The sequence below is a fragment of the Suricata suricatta genome, chromosome 2 (genome assembly GCF_006229205.1).
Source record: "Suricata suricatta isolate VVHF042 chromosome 2, meerkat_22Aug2017_6uvM2_HiC, whole genome shotgun sequence".
NCBI lineage: Eukaryota > Metazoa > Chordata > Mammalia > Carnivora > Herpestidae > Suricata > Suricata suricatta.
In genome coordinates, this window is record NC_043701.1 from 10252952 (window position 1) to 10265806 (window position 12855).

A 12855-nucleotide genomic window follows, 5' to 3' on the forward strand; every position below is an offset into this window, starting at 1 on the left:
TAACTTTTATTTTAGCTGAAAGCTTAAAATCGTGCTTACTGTATGCCAGGCATTTTCTAAGTGCTTTATATGGATTAACTCATAATCTCCACAACCGCTCTAAAGTTGCCTCATTTTACATGTGAAGAAATGAAGCTCAGACCAGCTTAGTAATTGGGACCAGCTAGGAAGTAGTGGGCCAGGCATAATAGGAAGTTTGTAGTAAGTGTTTTCTTTCCTCCTGCTTTTTCACTCCTGTCTTTCCCTGCCTCCCCAGCTCCCCCTTTTCCTACTACCTCACCCCATTCTGCTCCGTTCTGTTCGATTTTCCTCTCTCCCTGCCCCACCGCCTTCTCCTTTATCTTCTATTCTTGCCAGCATCTGTGGACTTGGTGCTAACACATCACATTTAGGCATATTTTCTAAATATATCAGCCTCTGTCGATTGTTACATGTAATGGATCTTTAGCTCGTTAATTTATCTCAGCTCCTGTGAACTCTGTATTTTGTCATTAGTGAGTGGCCAACTGCGATAAGAGTTAAAGGTAAAAATCAAAGGAGTCTGTACCATGTGTGGAGCGTTCGGGACACTTTTTAGCACCACTGGCCACTGGCAGAGTGAGGATACCAGGCTGAGGTGCACAGAGGTGTGGTCAGTGGAGACAGAATTCCATATACCCTTCAGCAGTTGCTGTGAGCAGTCAGTCCCTAGAGAGTTTTGAAAATAATCTTCCCGTGCAAACTGTCTTTTATATCATAACATCATGTCTCTACATCTGTGAAGTGTCATCCCCAGTAAGTGTCTCCTCAGAATGCCAAAGCACCATGGCAACTGGTGCCTCAGAAATGTGAAATGGGCTTTTAATTGCTTCTGTCCAGAAGCACATTTCAGAAGATTCAAAACCTAGAGTATTAGGAGGAAAGTTTACAATTTTCGCGGGCATCTCAGCATGCACTCCAGGTGTACTTCTGGCGTGAGCCTTCTTAGGAAGAAGAATCCTTGCTCATTTTTAAAGCATGCATGTTGTAGTAGAGAAAATTATATTAAAAGGTAATCAAAGTTAGTTATCCTTTATCAGTATGTTTGTTTTCCTGTTAATATTTTATATGAAAATATAAGTAAATCTATATGATTGGCTTCCTTCATGATTCATTGTGTATGATAAAAAGAGATCTAATTCTCTTTAAAATTCTGTATCCTAAGGGGACAGAGACTCAGCTGCCTGTGTGTATCAGTTTTTATTTCTCATTTTTATTTATTGTCAAAATCAATATGATATTTGGAAACTAGCAAATTGATTCTGGATATCTGAGGGACTACAATCTGTAGAGCAATATAAGTCAGTCTTACGAGGAAGTTGAATGATTTCATACTGCTCAGAACCAGAGTCTAAGTTTAAATGGCTTCCTTACATGGTGAAGTAGATTGGGCACTAGCCATACACACAGAATTCACTTGACTTCTTGGGTCTTGGTTCCTTCCAAAGGATGATGAGGATAGTGGAGGAATGATTCCTTTTCCCCTTGTTGGCAGTGCCTCAATCCTTGCTGGCTCCTCTAAAGAATACTGTCGACTGGGTGGCTTGGAAACAACAGTGTTTCTCCCAGTTTTGGAGGCTAGGAAGTCAAGATCAAGGTTCAGCATTTGATGAGACCTACTTTCATAGATGGCTGTCTTCTCACTGTGTCCTCGTGTGGTGCAAGGGACAAGACTGCTGGGGTTCTTTTACAAGGGCTGCCACCCTTCTGACCTAATCACCTCCTAAAGGCCTCACCCCCTGTGAGGGGTTAAGATTTCAGCATAAACATTTTATAGGTACACAAACATTCAGAACTTAGCAAGCACTAATAATATTCTGTGATCTATATGAGTTTTGATGTATGGGTCTTGAATGTTTGTCAATGGAGGCATTTTTTAAAGGAACTTTGAAAAACGGAATTTTTGCAGCAGGAAAAACAGTGAAGAAAGAGGTAATGGGATATTTTTGGTCTTCATATGGGTAGGGTAAAATGTATTTACTTAAATATGTATAAAATGAAGTTGAATGTAAATGGATATGGTGGTAGAGATGTTTTGAGGAGGCGGGTTACATGAAAATGTTGAAACCAGGCAAGTGACTGGAAACTTAGGTACTTTCCAATTCTGCCTTATTCTGAAATAAACTATTGTCTTTTATATATGCTTCATGTTCAGTGAATATTGCTGAAATCAGTTAACATAACAGTTTTATTAAATACCAAAAATTTTAATAGTTAGCCATTGTTGGATAACAAGAACAGAAAGGAAACAAAGCTCAGCATTGTACACAGTACAGACCAGGGTGGTGGACCTTACTGCTTGTTCTAGGAAGACCTGTAACTCCAGGGAGAGTTGGTGTAACACAGAAGAATAAGATTAGGTTAGGCCTAAGAAGTAATATTTCCAATTAAGTTAAAACCTTGAAAAAAATTGTATGAAAGAACAAGGTTAGTATTGGATTTTTCATGTTCATCTTTATTAATTTTTAATTTTTTCAGTGTGTATGTATTTTTGAGAGAGAACGCAAGCAGGGGAGGGGCAGAGAAAGAGGGAGAGACACAGAATCCCTGAGCTGTTTGCACAGAGTCCAATGTGGGGCTCAAACCACAAACTACAAGATCATGGCCTCATCTGAAGTCTGATGCTTAACCCACTGAGCCACCAGGTGCCCCTCATCTTTATTAATTTTATCCTGAGTGCACACACAAGGTGTTCTGAGTCCAGTTTCTTATTATCTCTGCCCCATTGCTCCAGTTCTTCCATGTTGGCCCTGCAGTGACCGCCAGGTCTACTGTCCTGTGCTCGAGGCTGCACACCACAGAGGGGAAAGAGGAGGAAATATGATTTCCCCCTAAATTTATTAAATGGGTTGTAGCAGTTTACTTCTCCCTCTTGCAAGAGTCTCTGTGGAAATTTGATGACCTGGAATCCTTAGCCCCACCCCATTGGTATGTTAGTAAGATCTTTCTAGGAGCCTGTGTGTCTTGGCTTTTATGACCTCGGTATGTCTCCAAGTCCTGGGGCGCCACCTCTTTTGACATATAATACTTAGCGAAATAAAATTTTAGTCTTCATTTAGCAAGAGAACTAGTCCATTATGTGGCAACGTGGCCCTCTTGAAAAGATACATAGAACTTTTATTATTCTTTTGGATCAGAACAATTAGACATTTATCTATTTCATGGTGTGTGAAACGAAGGATATTTCTGGAGGATGAAAGTAAACATTCCCTTCTTTCCATTGTATATTGCTTTAGAGACTCAGGAGGTAGGTCTTTTTGTTGGAGCACTGAGAAATCCAAGGACACTTAATTTTTCCACACTTGGGTGTTTTAAATGGGAAGAAATTCCACCAGGTCATGCAAATGTTTTATTTAAAAATGGTTAAGGATGGCTTGTGTATGTAGAGTAAGGTAGGCTTTCTGGATGAGTTCTGGAGAAGTATAAATGGTAGAGAAGAGAAATACGATAATTATGATATAATTAGAAATTTTCACTTTGGGGAATTCTCTCCCTCTGTCTAGTGACTGTGACTTGCATAGAAACTTGTCTGGAAGCCTCTTGCGTCTAGAAATATGTCAATAGGGTATTTGGAAAATGTCTTCGACTGGTTCCTACTCTACAGGAAATGCCCAATCCTTCTTTTCATCTGTTTAAATTTATTGATGTTCTGAACTTGTGTGAGGACATAATAATGTAACGGTTTGTATATATATAGAAAGTAATATATAAAGATTATGAGTCTTGATGTTAGGGTTTTTGAATTGGGAGTTTTTTTAAACCAATAATCTTCTTTAATATCTATTTGCTTTTTAAAGCAGGATAAATCTTGGCTGACAGTGTGACTAAGTTGATGAATTATGTTGAGTTACTCATAATCATACTATCTAGAAACCAAGAGCATAAGACATCCTATTGGCATAGTTTTTCAAGGCTAACAAATAAGGAGTTTTAATTAGTTGACTTACTTGGAACTCTTTCTTTCAGCTTTTTGCCTGAATTCATCAGTGGAGACTTTGATTCTATTAGACCTGAAGTTAAAGAATATTATGCGGCTAAGGTAAGCCCTTCTACCTTTAAGATCTCGTATGACTGCTTTTTCTGTGTTTTTTTCTGATATTGTTGGCATATGCATAGGGGTTTACAAACTCTTTGGTTATTTTTAAAAAAGTATAGCAACTGTAATGCACATTCAAATAGAAATTTAGGAAATGACAAGTGGAAACAGTTTTAGAAATTACCACAATCAGGTGATCATTAATGCTAGTCCTTTAAACATGTATATTTTAAATGAGCTTATTGTTTATGGAGTCATTTAATAATAGGCTCATTTAATATTCTTGCCTACAACCTCATTAGTTAATAATATTTTTCACAAATCAATCTTAATATCCTTTAATGAGTACACTATATTTAATTTAATCAGTTCCCAGTTGATTTATATTTAAGCTTTGTCCATTTTTTTCTCATTGTAAACTAATAAAAACTTCTTTGTAAGATGGGCTTTCGTAACAATGCATAATTACATGTTCCCATATTTTGAGAACCATAGTTTTTTCCTGTAATATTTAGTTTTCTTGAAACTATTATTACCCTGTTTTGAAGAAAACTATTCATTACAACTTGGTATTAATAATGACCTACAGCTTATTTAGGTGTTTATGTTATCACTCCTATTGTGCAGATATTCCAGAGATCCTTGCCATTTATCAGGAACTTATAAATGATCTAATTGAGAATAAAAGAAGACACATAGGAGTATAATACAGTAATTGATATTTTGAGCTTTCATTGGTTTTAGAGGACAATGTGGAGTTTTAAAAATACAAGTTATAGCCTCAGCAATTCTCGCCACACACACCATCATCTGTGTTATTCTGACTGGGAATTAGCAAGTCATGCATATTTGTAACAGAAAGCAGTTACTGACACAAAAATTTAAATTCTTTATAAGGCTTGAGGAAGGATGAGATAAACTCAGAAAGAAGAATGGGGGAAACCTTTCATAGGAAGGAAAGAGAGAGGGAGGGAGGAACGGAAAGAAGGGGAAAAGAGAGAAAAGAAAAAAAGAGAAAACCTGATTGCAGGTGGGGAAACAAAGATAGCAAGGTTATAATGCACTGGCCCTCCTGATCGGGAGTTTCTGGGGCTGACTGCAAATGCAGATCTGTGCGTGTTCTCTCTGCCCACCAGCTGATCAGACTCTCCATCAGCAAATGAGGACTGTTCCCAAGTCAGTGTTTGATATTCATGCTCAATTACTTTAACATTGGCATCTTTCTATTCATTCCGTGTTCTCACTTCTCATTAATGCCATACCTCAACCTCATTGGTATGGAAAGCCCCTCAGCCTTGCTTACATTGCAGAGTTTTATAAATTTGTAGATATTAATCATATTTTTGGAAGCAGAAGGAACAGCAGGAGAGGCAGGGACAAACCGACTTAGAAACATGTTGAAGATCTGGCCAGATGTGACTTTCCTCGCCTTCTCTGAAATGCTGCTGGCTTGCCAAAACTGGAAATGTCCATCTGATGATGCCTATCCCAGATGGGATGGGGGAAACAACAGGAAATAAGGAGAAGCCAGCGTCTTAATTTCTAAACACAGTCAAGGATAAAGGAAAGTTTTGAGTTACTACTGTTTGATGAATTTCTCTTATATTTCCTACTTCAATTTTTTTTTTCACTTCAAAGCTACTTTATATTTGTTAAGATTTCATTTTTAAAGTGAGACTAGCTCATTTTCTAATTCTGTCATTGCAGTGTTAACAAACTGGTTTGGTACAACCCAGTTTTTTCAAGTGTCTATGGGAACTCACTTCTGATCTGTTTCCAGAGGGGAGCAGCGATGCTTTTTGTGTCGCTAATGTGCCCTGTACAGCACATGGCGAGTGTTTAGCTACAGTTTTAATAATTAATAACAAGTTAATGCAGCATCTCACACAATTCCTATAAGCCATTATTTCCAATTGAAGCAGAATTGAAGCTGCTCTTTTACAAATGAAAGAAGATTATTTCTTCTTTAAAATACTCCCCCCACCCCCCCGCACCTGATCTGGATTTTCAGTGAAGCTGAAACTTGTGTGTAGCTCTAGTAGAGAGAGTAAAGAAAAATTTAAAATGCTAAAGGTTTGTTAAAATTATAAAGTCCGTTTTGTAGCCAACTTTATTCACACAATTTCCCCCCCGGTAGATAGGTCTTTGACTTGTCGAAGGACCGAGGTTTACATGATTATATAAAAATTGAAATTGCTTTGCCTGCTTTACTTCTGATAACCTAAAATATGAAGTATTTGATTTGTCAGCTTTTAAACTATTTTCTGTCCCAGATCTTGCTATCTTTAGTAGTTGTCTGTTGTTGTGGAATAAATTACCCTAAAATTGCAGCTTAGAACAGCAGTTTTTATCTCACACACTGTCTCCAGGTAAGGAATATGGAAGTCAACTAACTTGGTGCTTCTGGCTCAAGGTTTCACATGAGATTATAATGTAGTTAGGGTTTTCAGTCATCTCAAGGCTCCACTGGGGCTACAGAAGTCTCTTTCAAGATTGTTCATGTAGTTGTCGATTGGTCTCACTGGCTATTATTTCTGGCTATTGATTGAAGGCATCAGTTCTTTGCCATGGGGCTGCTCACGACATGGCAGGGAGAAGGGAAGAAAATACATGCAAGATAGCGTGCCCAGGATAGAAGTCTGACCGGACTTCAACAGTGCTTCACCATCTTACCGCCTCTTCTGCCAGGTGCAGACCACCTCTGGTACAGTGTGGGCTCAGACTCCACAAGCTGGTCTATACCAGACGGAAGGGATCCTTGGTAGCCATCTTGGAGGCTGGTTACGACACCACCAGACTGACTTTGTTCTGATAAAGCCTGCGTGTTAGGTGGTGAGAAAGTTGTTTTCATGATCTCATAATACATTCTTGGCCATTAATTAGTAATATATAAGAAGGAAGACGAAAACATAGCCTTTTAGAATTCTCTTTGATTCTTTACATGCATAACCTGCTTCAAGCAAAGTTACTTTCAACAACCCAAACCCTAGTCTTAATGTTCATAGTCCTTAATTATCTATTCCTTTGGGATGTAGACAAGTAGGGGGCAAGCTCTGGTCCATCACTTAATTCCATATGGCCCATAGGAATGCATATGATATGCTCATCTTAATTTAGTCCATAAAGCTTTTCTTTTCAGATAGAGCTATAAAATCTGTGTTTCTCCTTTTGCCTCTTCGGCTCAGTTCTTTCCTATGTGGTTCATGAATATTAGCTCAAAATGAGGAATGTCTTTTATAGATTTTTTCCCCTTTGTTTTTTGTTTGTTTATTTATTACTTTCTGACTCAGTCGGTGTGCCTTGTCTGAAGGCTTGAATCACCTATTTCAGCTTTCTTAATTATCCAGCCAGTCATGCTCACATTTACTTTAGTTTCTTGAGAACTTTTGAAGAAGCGGTTATCTCCTGTAACTCCTGATGTGCTTTGATTGACATGTAGTCTGTGGGGTCCTAACTAGATACAGGAAGAGGGATTTTCAAGGATGTTTCTTTCATATTCAGGAGATTAAGGAGCTAGTTGCTATACTTTAAATGCCTTAAAAAGTCACAGAATGACAAGGGTTTTCCAGATATGTAGGTGTGTAAGATAGAAGAAAATACATGGCAAACATAATGATAAAATTGCCCAATAATTTAAAATACAATAAAAAATTAAGCAGTGTTATGTAGCCCAGTTTCCTGCTGGGAAAAACCAGGCCCATAATATTTAAATGACTCAAAAGAAAATGGCAGAACTAGTCAGAGACAGCTCTTGGGCCAGTATGCATGTTTTCTACAAAAAACTGGCACTGAGCTACTACGGTGGGATTTCAGCACGCTGTATCTTTGGCCTGTTGGGTAGGTTGGTTGCACAGGGTATTTAATATCTATTGGGAAGAATGCCAGCTTCACCATCCAAGTGGTAACAGTTAGTATATTCACATTTCTGTCATGTCACTCACTCCTACCCTCAACTCTGAGGTGGCAGTAGTTGGGCCAGACCAAGGATGACCAAGCAAACTGATAAATTACTAAGTTACATATAAAGCCCCTAATAGGACATAAGATTGAATCAAGATAGAACATTGAAGAACCAGATCTGTTTGGTAATAGAAAATTAGCAAGGGCATGGGGAGCCTCTAAGTATATGAATGTTTCCCTTTGTGCTACAAATGAGTATTTTGGCATTGCGGAAAGGGGTGCTATAAACAGAAGCCTTGTTTCAGACTGTGTGGTTCTAAGTCCGGAATTGGACACTAGATCCATGCTCTGATTTTATCTTCTCTGTTAATCCTTCCAAGTCCTGAAAAAACACAATATGGTACCAAACAGTGATCAGAAATATGCACCATGGTGCGGGCCAAAGGCCCTGGTAAAACCACAGTTACAAAAGCAAAACTTGATTAAAAAGATACAGTGAGTCCTGTATGTGATGAAGTGAGATGAACAGGAAGGTTGAGTTGATACGAAACTACCAGTTTTTTATTACAGACATAATAAGATTACTCTAGGCTACCAGGCTGTTATTCTAGACTCTTCTGAATTAACCAGCACTGCAAATTTAGGAGGAGACCTAGAGATCCAGATATATTGTTGTCTCCTTGGATTTCATTATATCTTTCTCAAAATTGAGAAAGATAAGCTTTTTAAGGCAAATAAATGAACTATTGAAGACTATCTTGTATTAAATCATTTTTTAAATGTTTATTAATTTATTTATAGGGAGACAGAGACAGCACAGGTAGGAACAGAGCAGAGAGGGAGAGGAGGAGGGAGGGGAGAGAGAGAGAGAGAGAGAGAGAGAGAGAGAGAGAGAGAATATATGAATGAATCCCAAGCAGGCTCCATGCCATCAGCACAAAGCCTGACACGGGACTTGAACCCACAAGCTATGAGATCATGACTCAGCCAAAGCCATATGCCTAAGCGACTGAACCACCCAGGCACCCCTAAATCCGTGTTCTTGATGTTTTCCTGTGGTCCTGTAACACCAGCATGGCCATGCCCAAACTTCTGAAGACTGACTCTTGAAAGACAAGGGTAGTATGTCTAAACTTGTTAAACTTGTGCTCCATTTGATAAATATATTAGAAATGTTATACAATAGAAACTTGCTTACCATTTTACCTTGTCTTAATGGCTGTTACCTCAAATGTTTGTTATGTTTTTGAGGACCAGGGATTTGGATTTTACAGTCAGAATAATAATAAACTGACTTTTCATTGGCCTTTGAATAGGATGTCTGGTTCTTCATAAGTGGACTGCCGCTGGGAAGCAAGACATGCATGTGCATTCATCCCATTTAAAGATGAGGGCGCTGGTTCTGAAGCAGTGGGCCTGGCAGGTGCCGCTGAGTGTGGAAGAACGCAGGCAGGGGCGCCAGCCGACTACCACGAATAGGGTGCAGGTTTAGGTTTTAGATTTTTACAAATAATAAAGTCATTATGTTTTCTTGAACTAACTATGCAAATTATGTTTTGAGTTGTTAGGTTACACATATGGAAGTCTTAGGCATGTAGAAGTCAGTCCACCTTAGCTTTCTCATACGCTAGTGATAATGATTATGATGCTATATGTGCGGCAGTATTCTAAAGGTGCTAAAGAACTATTTTAATATAAGGTCGTATTTTGTTTTACTTTCTAGAATTGGTTACACAAGAGCTTTTTTAAAAATAATTATTCTCAGTAATACTGCCTTTAAAAAGATACCAATCCATTTATTTCTGTAAGTGTACAATTTATGAACCTAGATTTAATAAATCAGAATAAAAATTACTCAAAATATCCTTTTCAGGCTGATAATTGCTTGGGTTCCGTTCTGTTGAAAGGTCACAGAATCTCCACAGATGTTTTTAATCTCCAGGTAAAAACATCTTTACTGGGGTGTCTGAGTGGCTCAGTTGGTTAAGCGTCCAACTTTTGATGTCAGCTCCTGTCATGATCTCACAGAGAGTGAGTTCGAGCCCTAAGTCAGGAGCTTCATAGTGTGGAGGCTGCTTGGAATTCTCACTCTCCTCTCTCTCTCTGCCCCTCCCCTGCTCTCTCTCTTTTTCTCTCTTAAAATAAGTAAGTAAACATTTAAAAAACAAAACAACCACATTTTTACTGATCTATGTAATTTCATAAATCTCACTATTTTCTCCTCGTAGCTCTGTCTTCCACCTCTGCCCAGCCACATGCCAACAACTGTTAGATGTGGTGAAGTTGATGCAGAGATGGCAGAATGGACTGTTGGAAATTGTAAATGTCTGCAATTTACCAGAGAGAGGAGACCATATAAACATATAAAGCTCAACTCCACCGATTGGTATATTTCTTTAAAAAATAACAGAAAAACTCTGAGTATAGTAAATTCTTAGCGCCCCGCCCCAGCCTGAAGGTTAATTAACATATGTTGAGGTATAAAGGCTTTGTTAAGGGAATCAGAGGCAGTTTCCACTGACAACTGAGTAATAGGTTCTTCACTTTATATTCTTAAAACAGGTTAGCTCCTCCTTATTAGCATTTCACCGCAGGAACGATGAGACAGGCAGGGGACATTACATGAAACTCTGTCCAATATACTTATATTCTCAATGCTTTCCTCAGTGATAGTCCCTTCAGATTGACTTTGTTTTAAATTGTCTACATATCTCAAAGCCTGTTTTGTTTGGATTTGTTTAACATACTTTAGACATTTATAGTGGATGATCTTTACATTTTTTTTTATTTTTATTTTTTTCATTTTTAATAGTTTATTTTCAAATTGGTTTCCACAATACACCCAGTGATTATCCCCACAAGTGCCCCCCACCATGACCATCACCCCCTTCCCTCCCTCCCCCTCCCCCTCAGTCCATGGTTTGTTTTCAGTATTCAATAGTCTTTCATGATTTGTGTCCCTCGCTCTCCCCAGGTCTCTTTCCCCCTTCCTCTCCCAAAGGTCCTCTGTTAGGTTTCTCCTGTTCTCCTGTTAGACTTATGAGTGCAAACATATGGTATCTGTCCTTCTCTGCCTGACTTCTTTCGCTTACCATGACACCCTCGAGGTCCATCCACTTTCCTACAAATATTCCAGATTTCATTCTTTCTCATTGCCATGTAACACTCCATTGTATATATATATATATATATATATACATATATATATATATACCACATCTTCTTGATCCACTCATCAGGTGATGGACATTTAGGCTCTTTCCATGATTTGGCTACTGTTGACATTGCCGCTATGAACATTGGGGTACATGTGCCCCCATGCATCAGCACTTCTGTATCATTTTTAAGAACGTCTGAGTGCCTCACAAATGACCTCAGCCTGCCTGCCTGCCGCCCTCACCTTCCTGTGTCCCCCCCGGGCCTCTGTGACCTCCATTCGTGGAGCAGGGACACCCCTGCTCCTCAGCCCTTCCCCTTCTTGGCTCCCCGCCTGTATCAGCTGGGAGTCCCTCCTTCCTACTTGTCTTGCTGAGCTTGATATAAATAATTTTATTATAAGTTTCCTCCTCGATCTCTGTTTACACGTGATCTTCTGCAAACTGACATCTGGTGTCCCGAGTAGGTACTGCTTCTCACCACAGTTCGTGTGGAGCAGGCTTGTCGTTCTTTCAGAGGAACAGCCCTCCACTGGGATCACACAGCACAGAAAAGATGGCTGTGAGCAAGTGGACCTTTGAAATTCGGCATTCTGCGTGCCCCTTTTTGGAAATCACCACGGGCAATATCACTTTAAGGAAGTCTGCCAAAAATCTAATTCTGTTTGCCTCCCTGTTTCTCAAATGAGTTTGACCACAGACCATTTACCCTTGACCTCCCAACACCTAATGCATGTTGGCTTCCAGCTAGACTAAAACGTATTCCGCCATTTATAATCTTGTTTCAGGTTTCCTCTACTTTCGAAAGTTGATGGGAAAAAATAATCAACCTGACTTTCAAAATAATAGTAAAGACAACAGTGATTTTAAAGTGCTTCCAGTATGCCAACCATTTTATGGGTACTTGCGATTGTAAACTCATTTATCCTCGCAGCAGACGTTATTAGATCAGAACTCTTAGACACACTTTACAGATAATGGAAGCGCAAAGAGATTACACAATTTGCCCAAGTGTAAGCAGCAAAGAAATGCTTGAAGTGGGGTCTAAACAGGCATTCTGACCCCAGAATGCACATTCCTTTCTAACCACTATGCCATAGTCCTCTAGTTGAAAGGAGGGAGTTTTCTCAAAGCAAAGTGAGGATCAAGTTCATGTGCTGAGGAAGTTCTCTGCTGTTAATTTTCCTTTCCACATTCGACTTCATTCTACGTAAGTGAGCAACAGTACCCACCTAGGCTATCTTCAGTGTTGCCTCTCCTGCCCCATCCATGTCCTTGCTTTTTGGGGCTACCTGCCAGAGAGCCCTGGTAGAGGCTCATTCTCTCTTTAGCACATTCCAGGTGGCTGTGAAGGAGCAGCATCCAGACCAAGAACAAGATGGATCTCTCTGGGTCTAGATGCGTACAGGAGCATGATAAGATAGAAGCTTATCCAAACATCCGAATTGAAGAAACATCTCTCTACCTCGTTGTTTTGGGGGTTTCCACGACCACCCCAAAGTTTGGTGGCTCACTAGGAAGACTGACTCACAGGCCTTGTCCTGTAGTCGTACTCAATGGCTGTGATTCTTTAATTGCAGCATGGTCGACATACAATGTTACATTTGTTCTGGGCGCACAACATAGCGGTTAGACGGTTCTCTCCTCCGCGGAGCTCACCGCGGTGAGTGCGGTTACCGGCCGCCACGGGGTTGTGACGCTACTATTGACTGTGTTCCCTGCGCTGCAGTTTCCGGCCCCATGAGT

General features: G+C 39.6%; 1 protein-coding gene across 7 annotated transcripts in view; it reads left to right on the forward strand.

The window, feature by feature from the left end:
* The window catches only part of TPK1 (thiamin pyrophosphokinase 1), a 327322-nt gene that overhangs the window by 154667 nt on the left and 159800 nt on the right, over positions 1-12855 (forward strand). For all 7 annotated transcript variants that reach the window (XM_029922057.1, XM_029922047.1, XM_029922063.1 and 4 more), the window contains exon 4: positions 3985-4057. In XM_029922057.1, coding sequence (XP_029777917.1) covers positions 3985-4057 — 73 coding nt within the window. The remainder of the gene's footprint in view (positions 1-3984; positions 4058-12855) is intronic.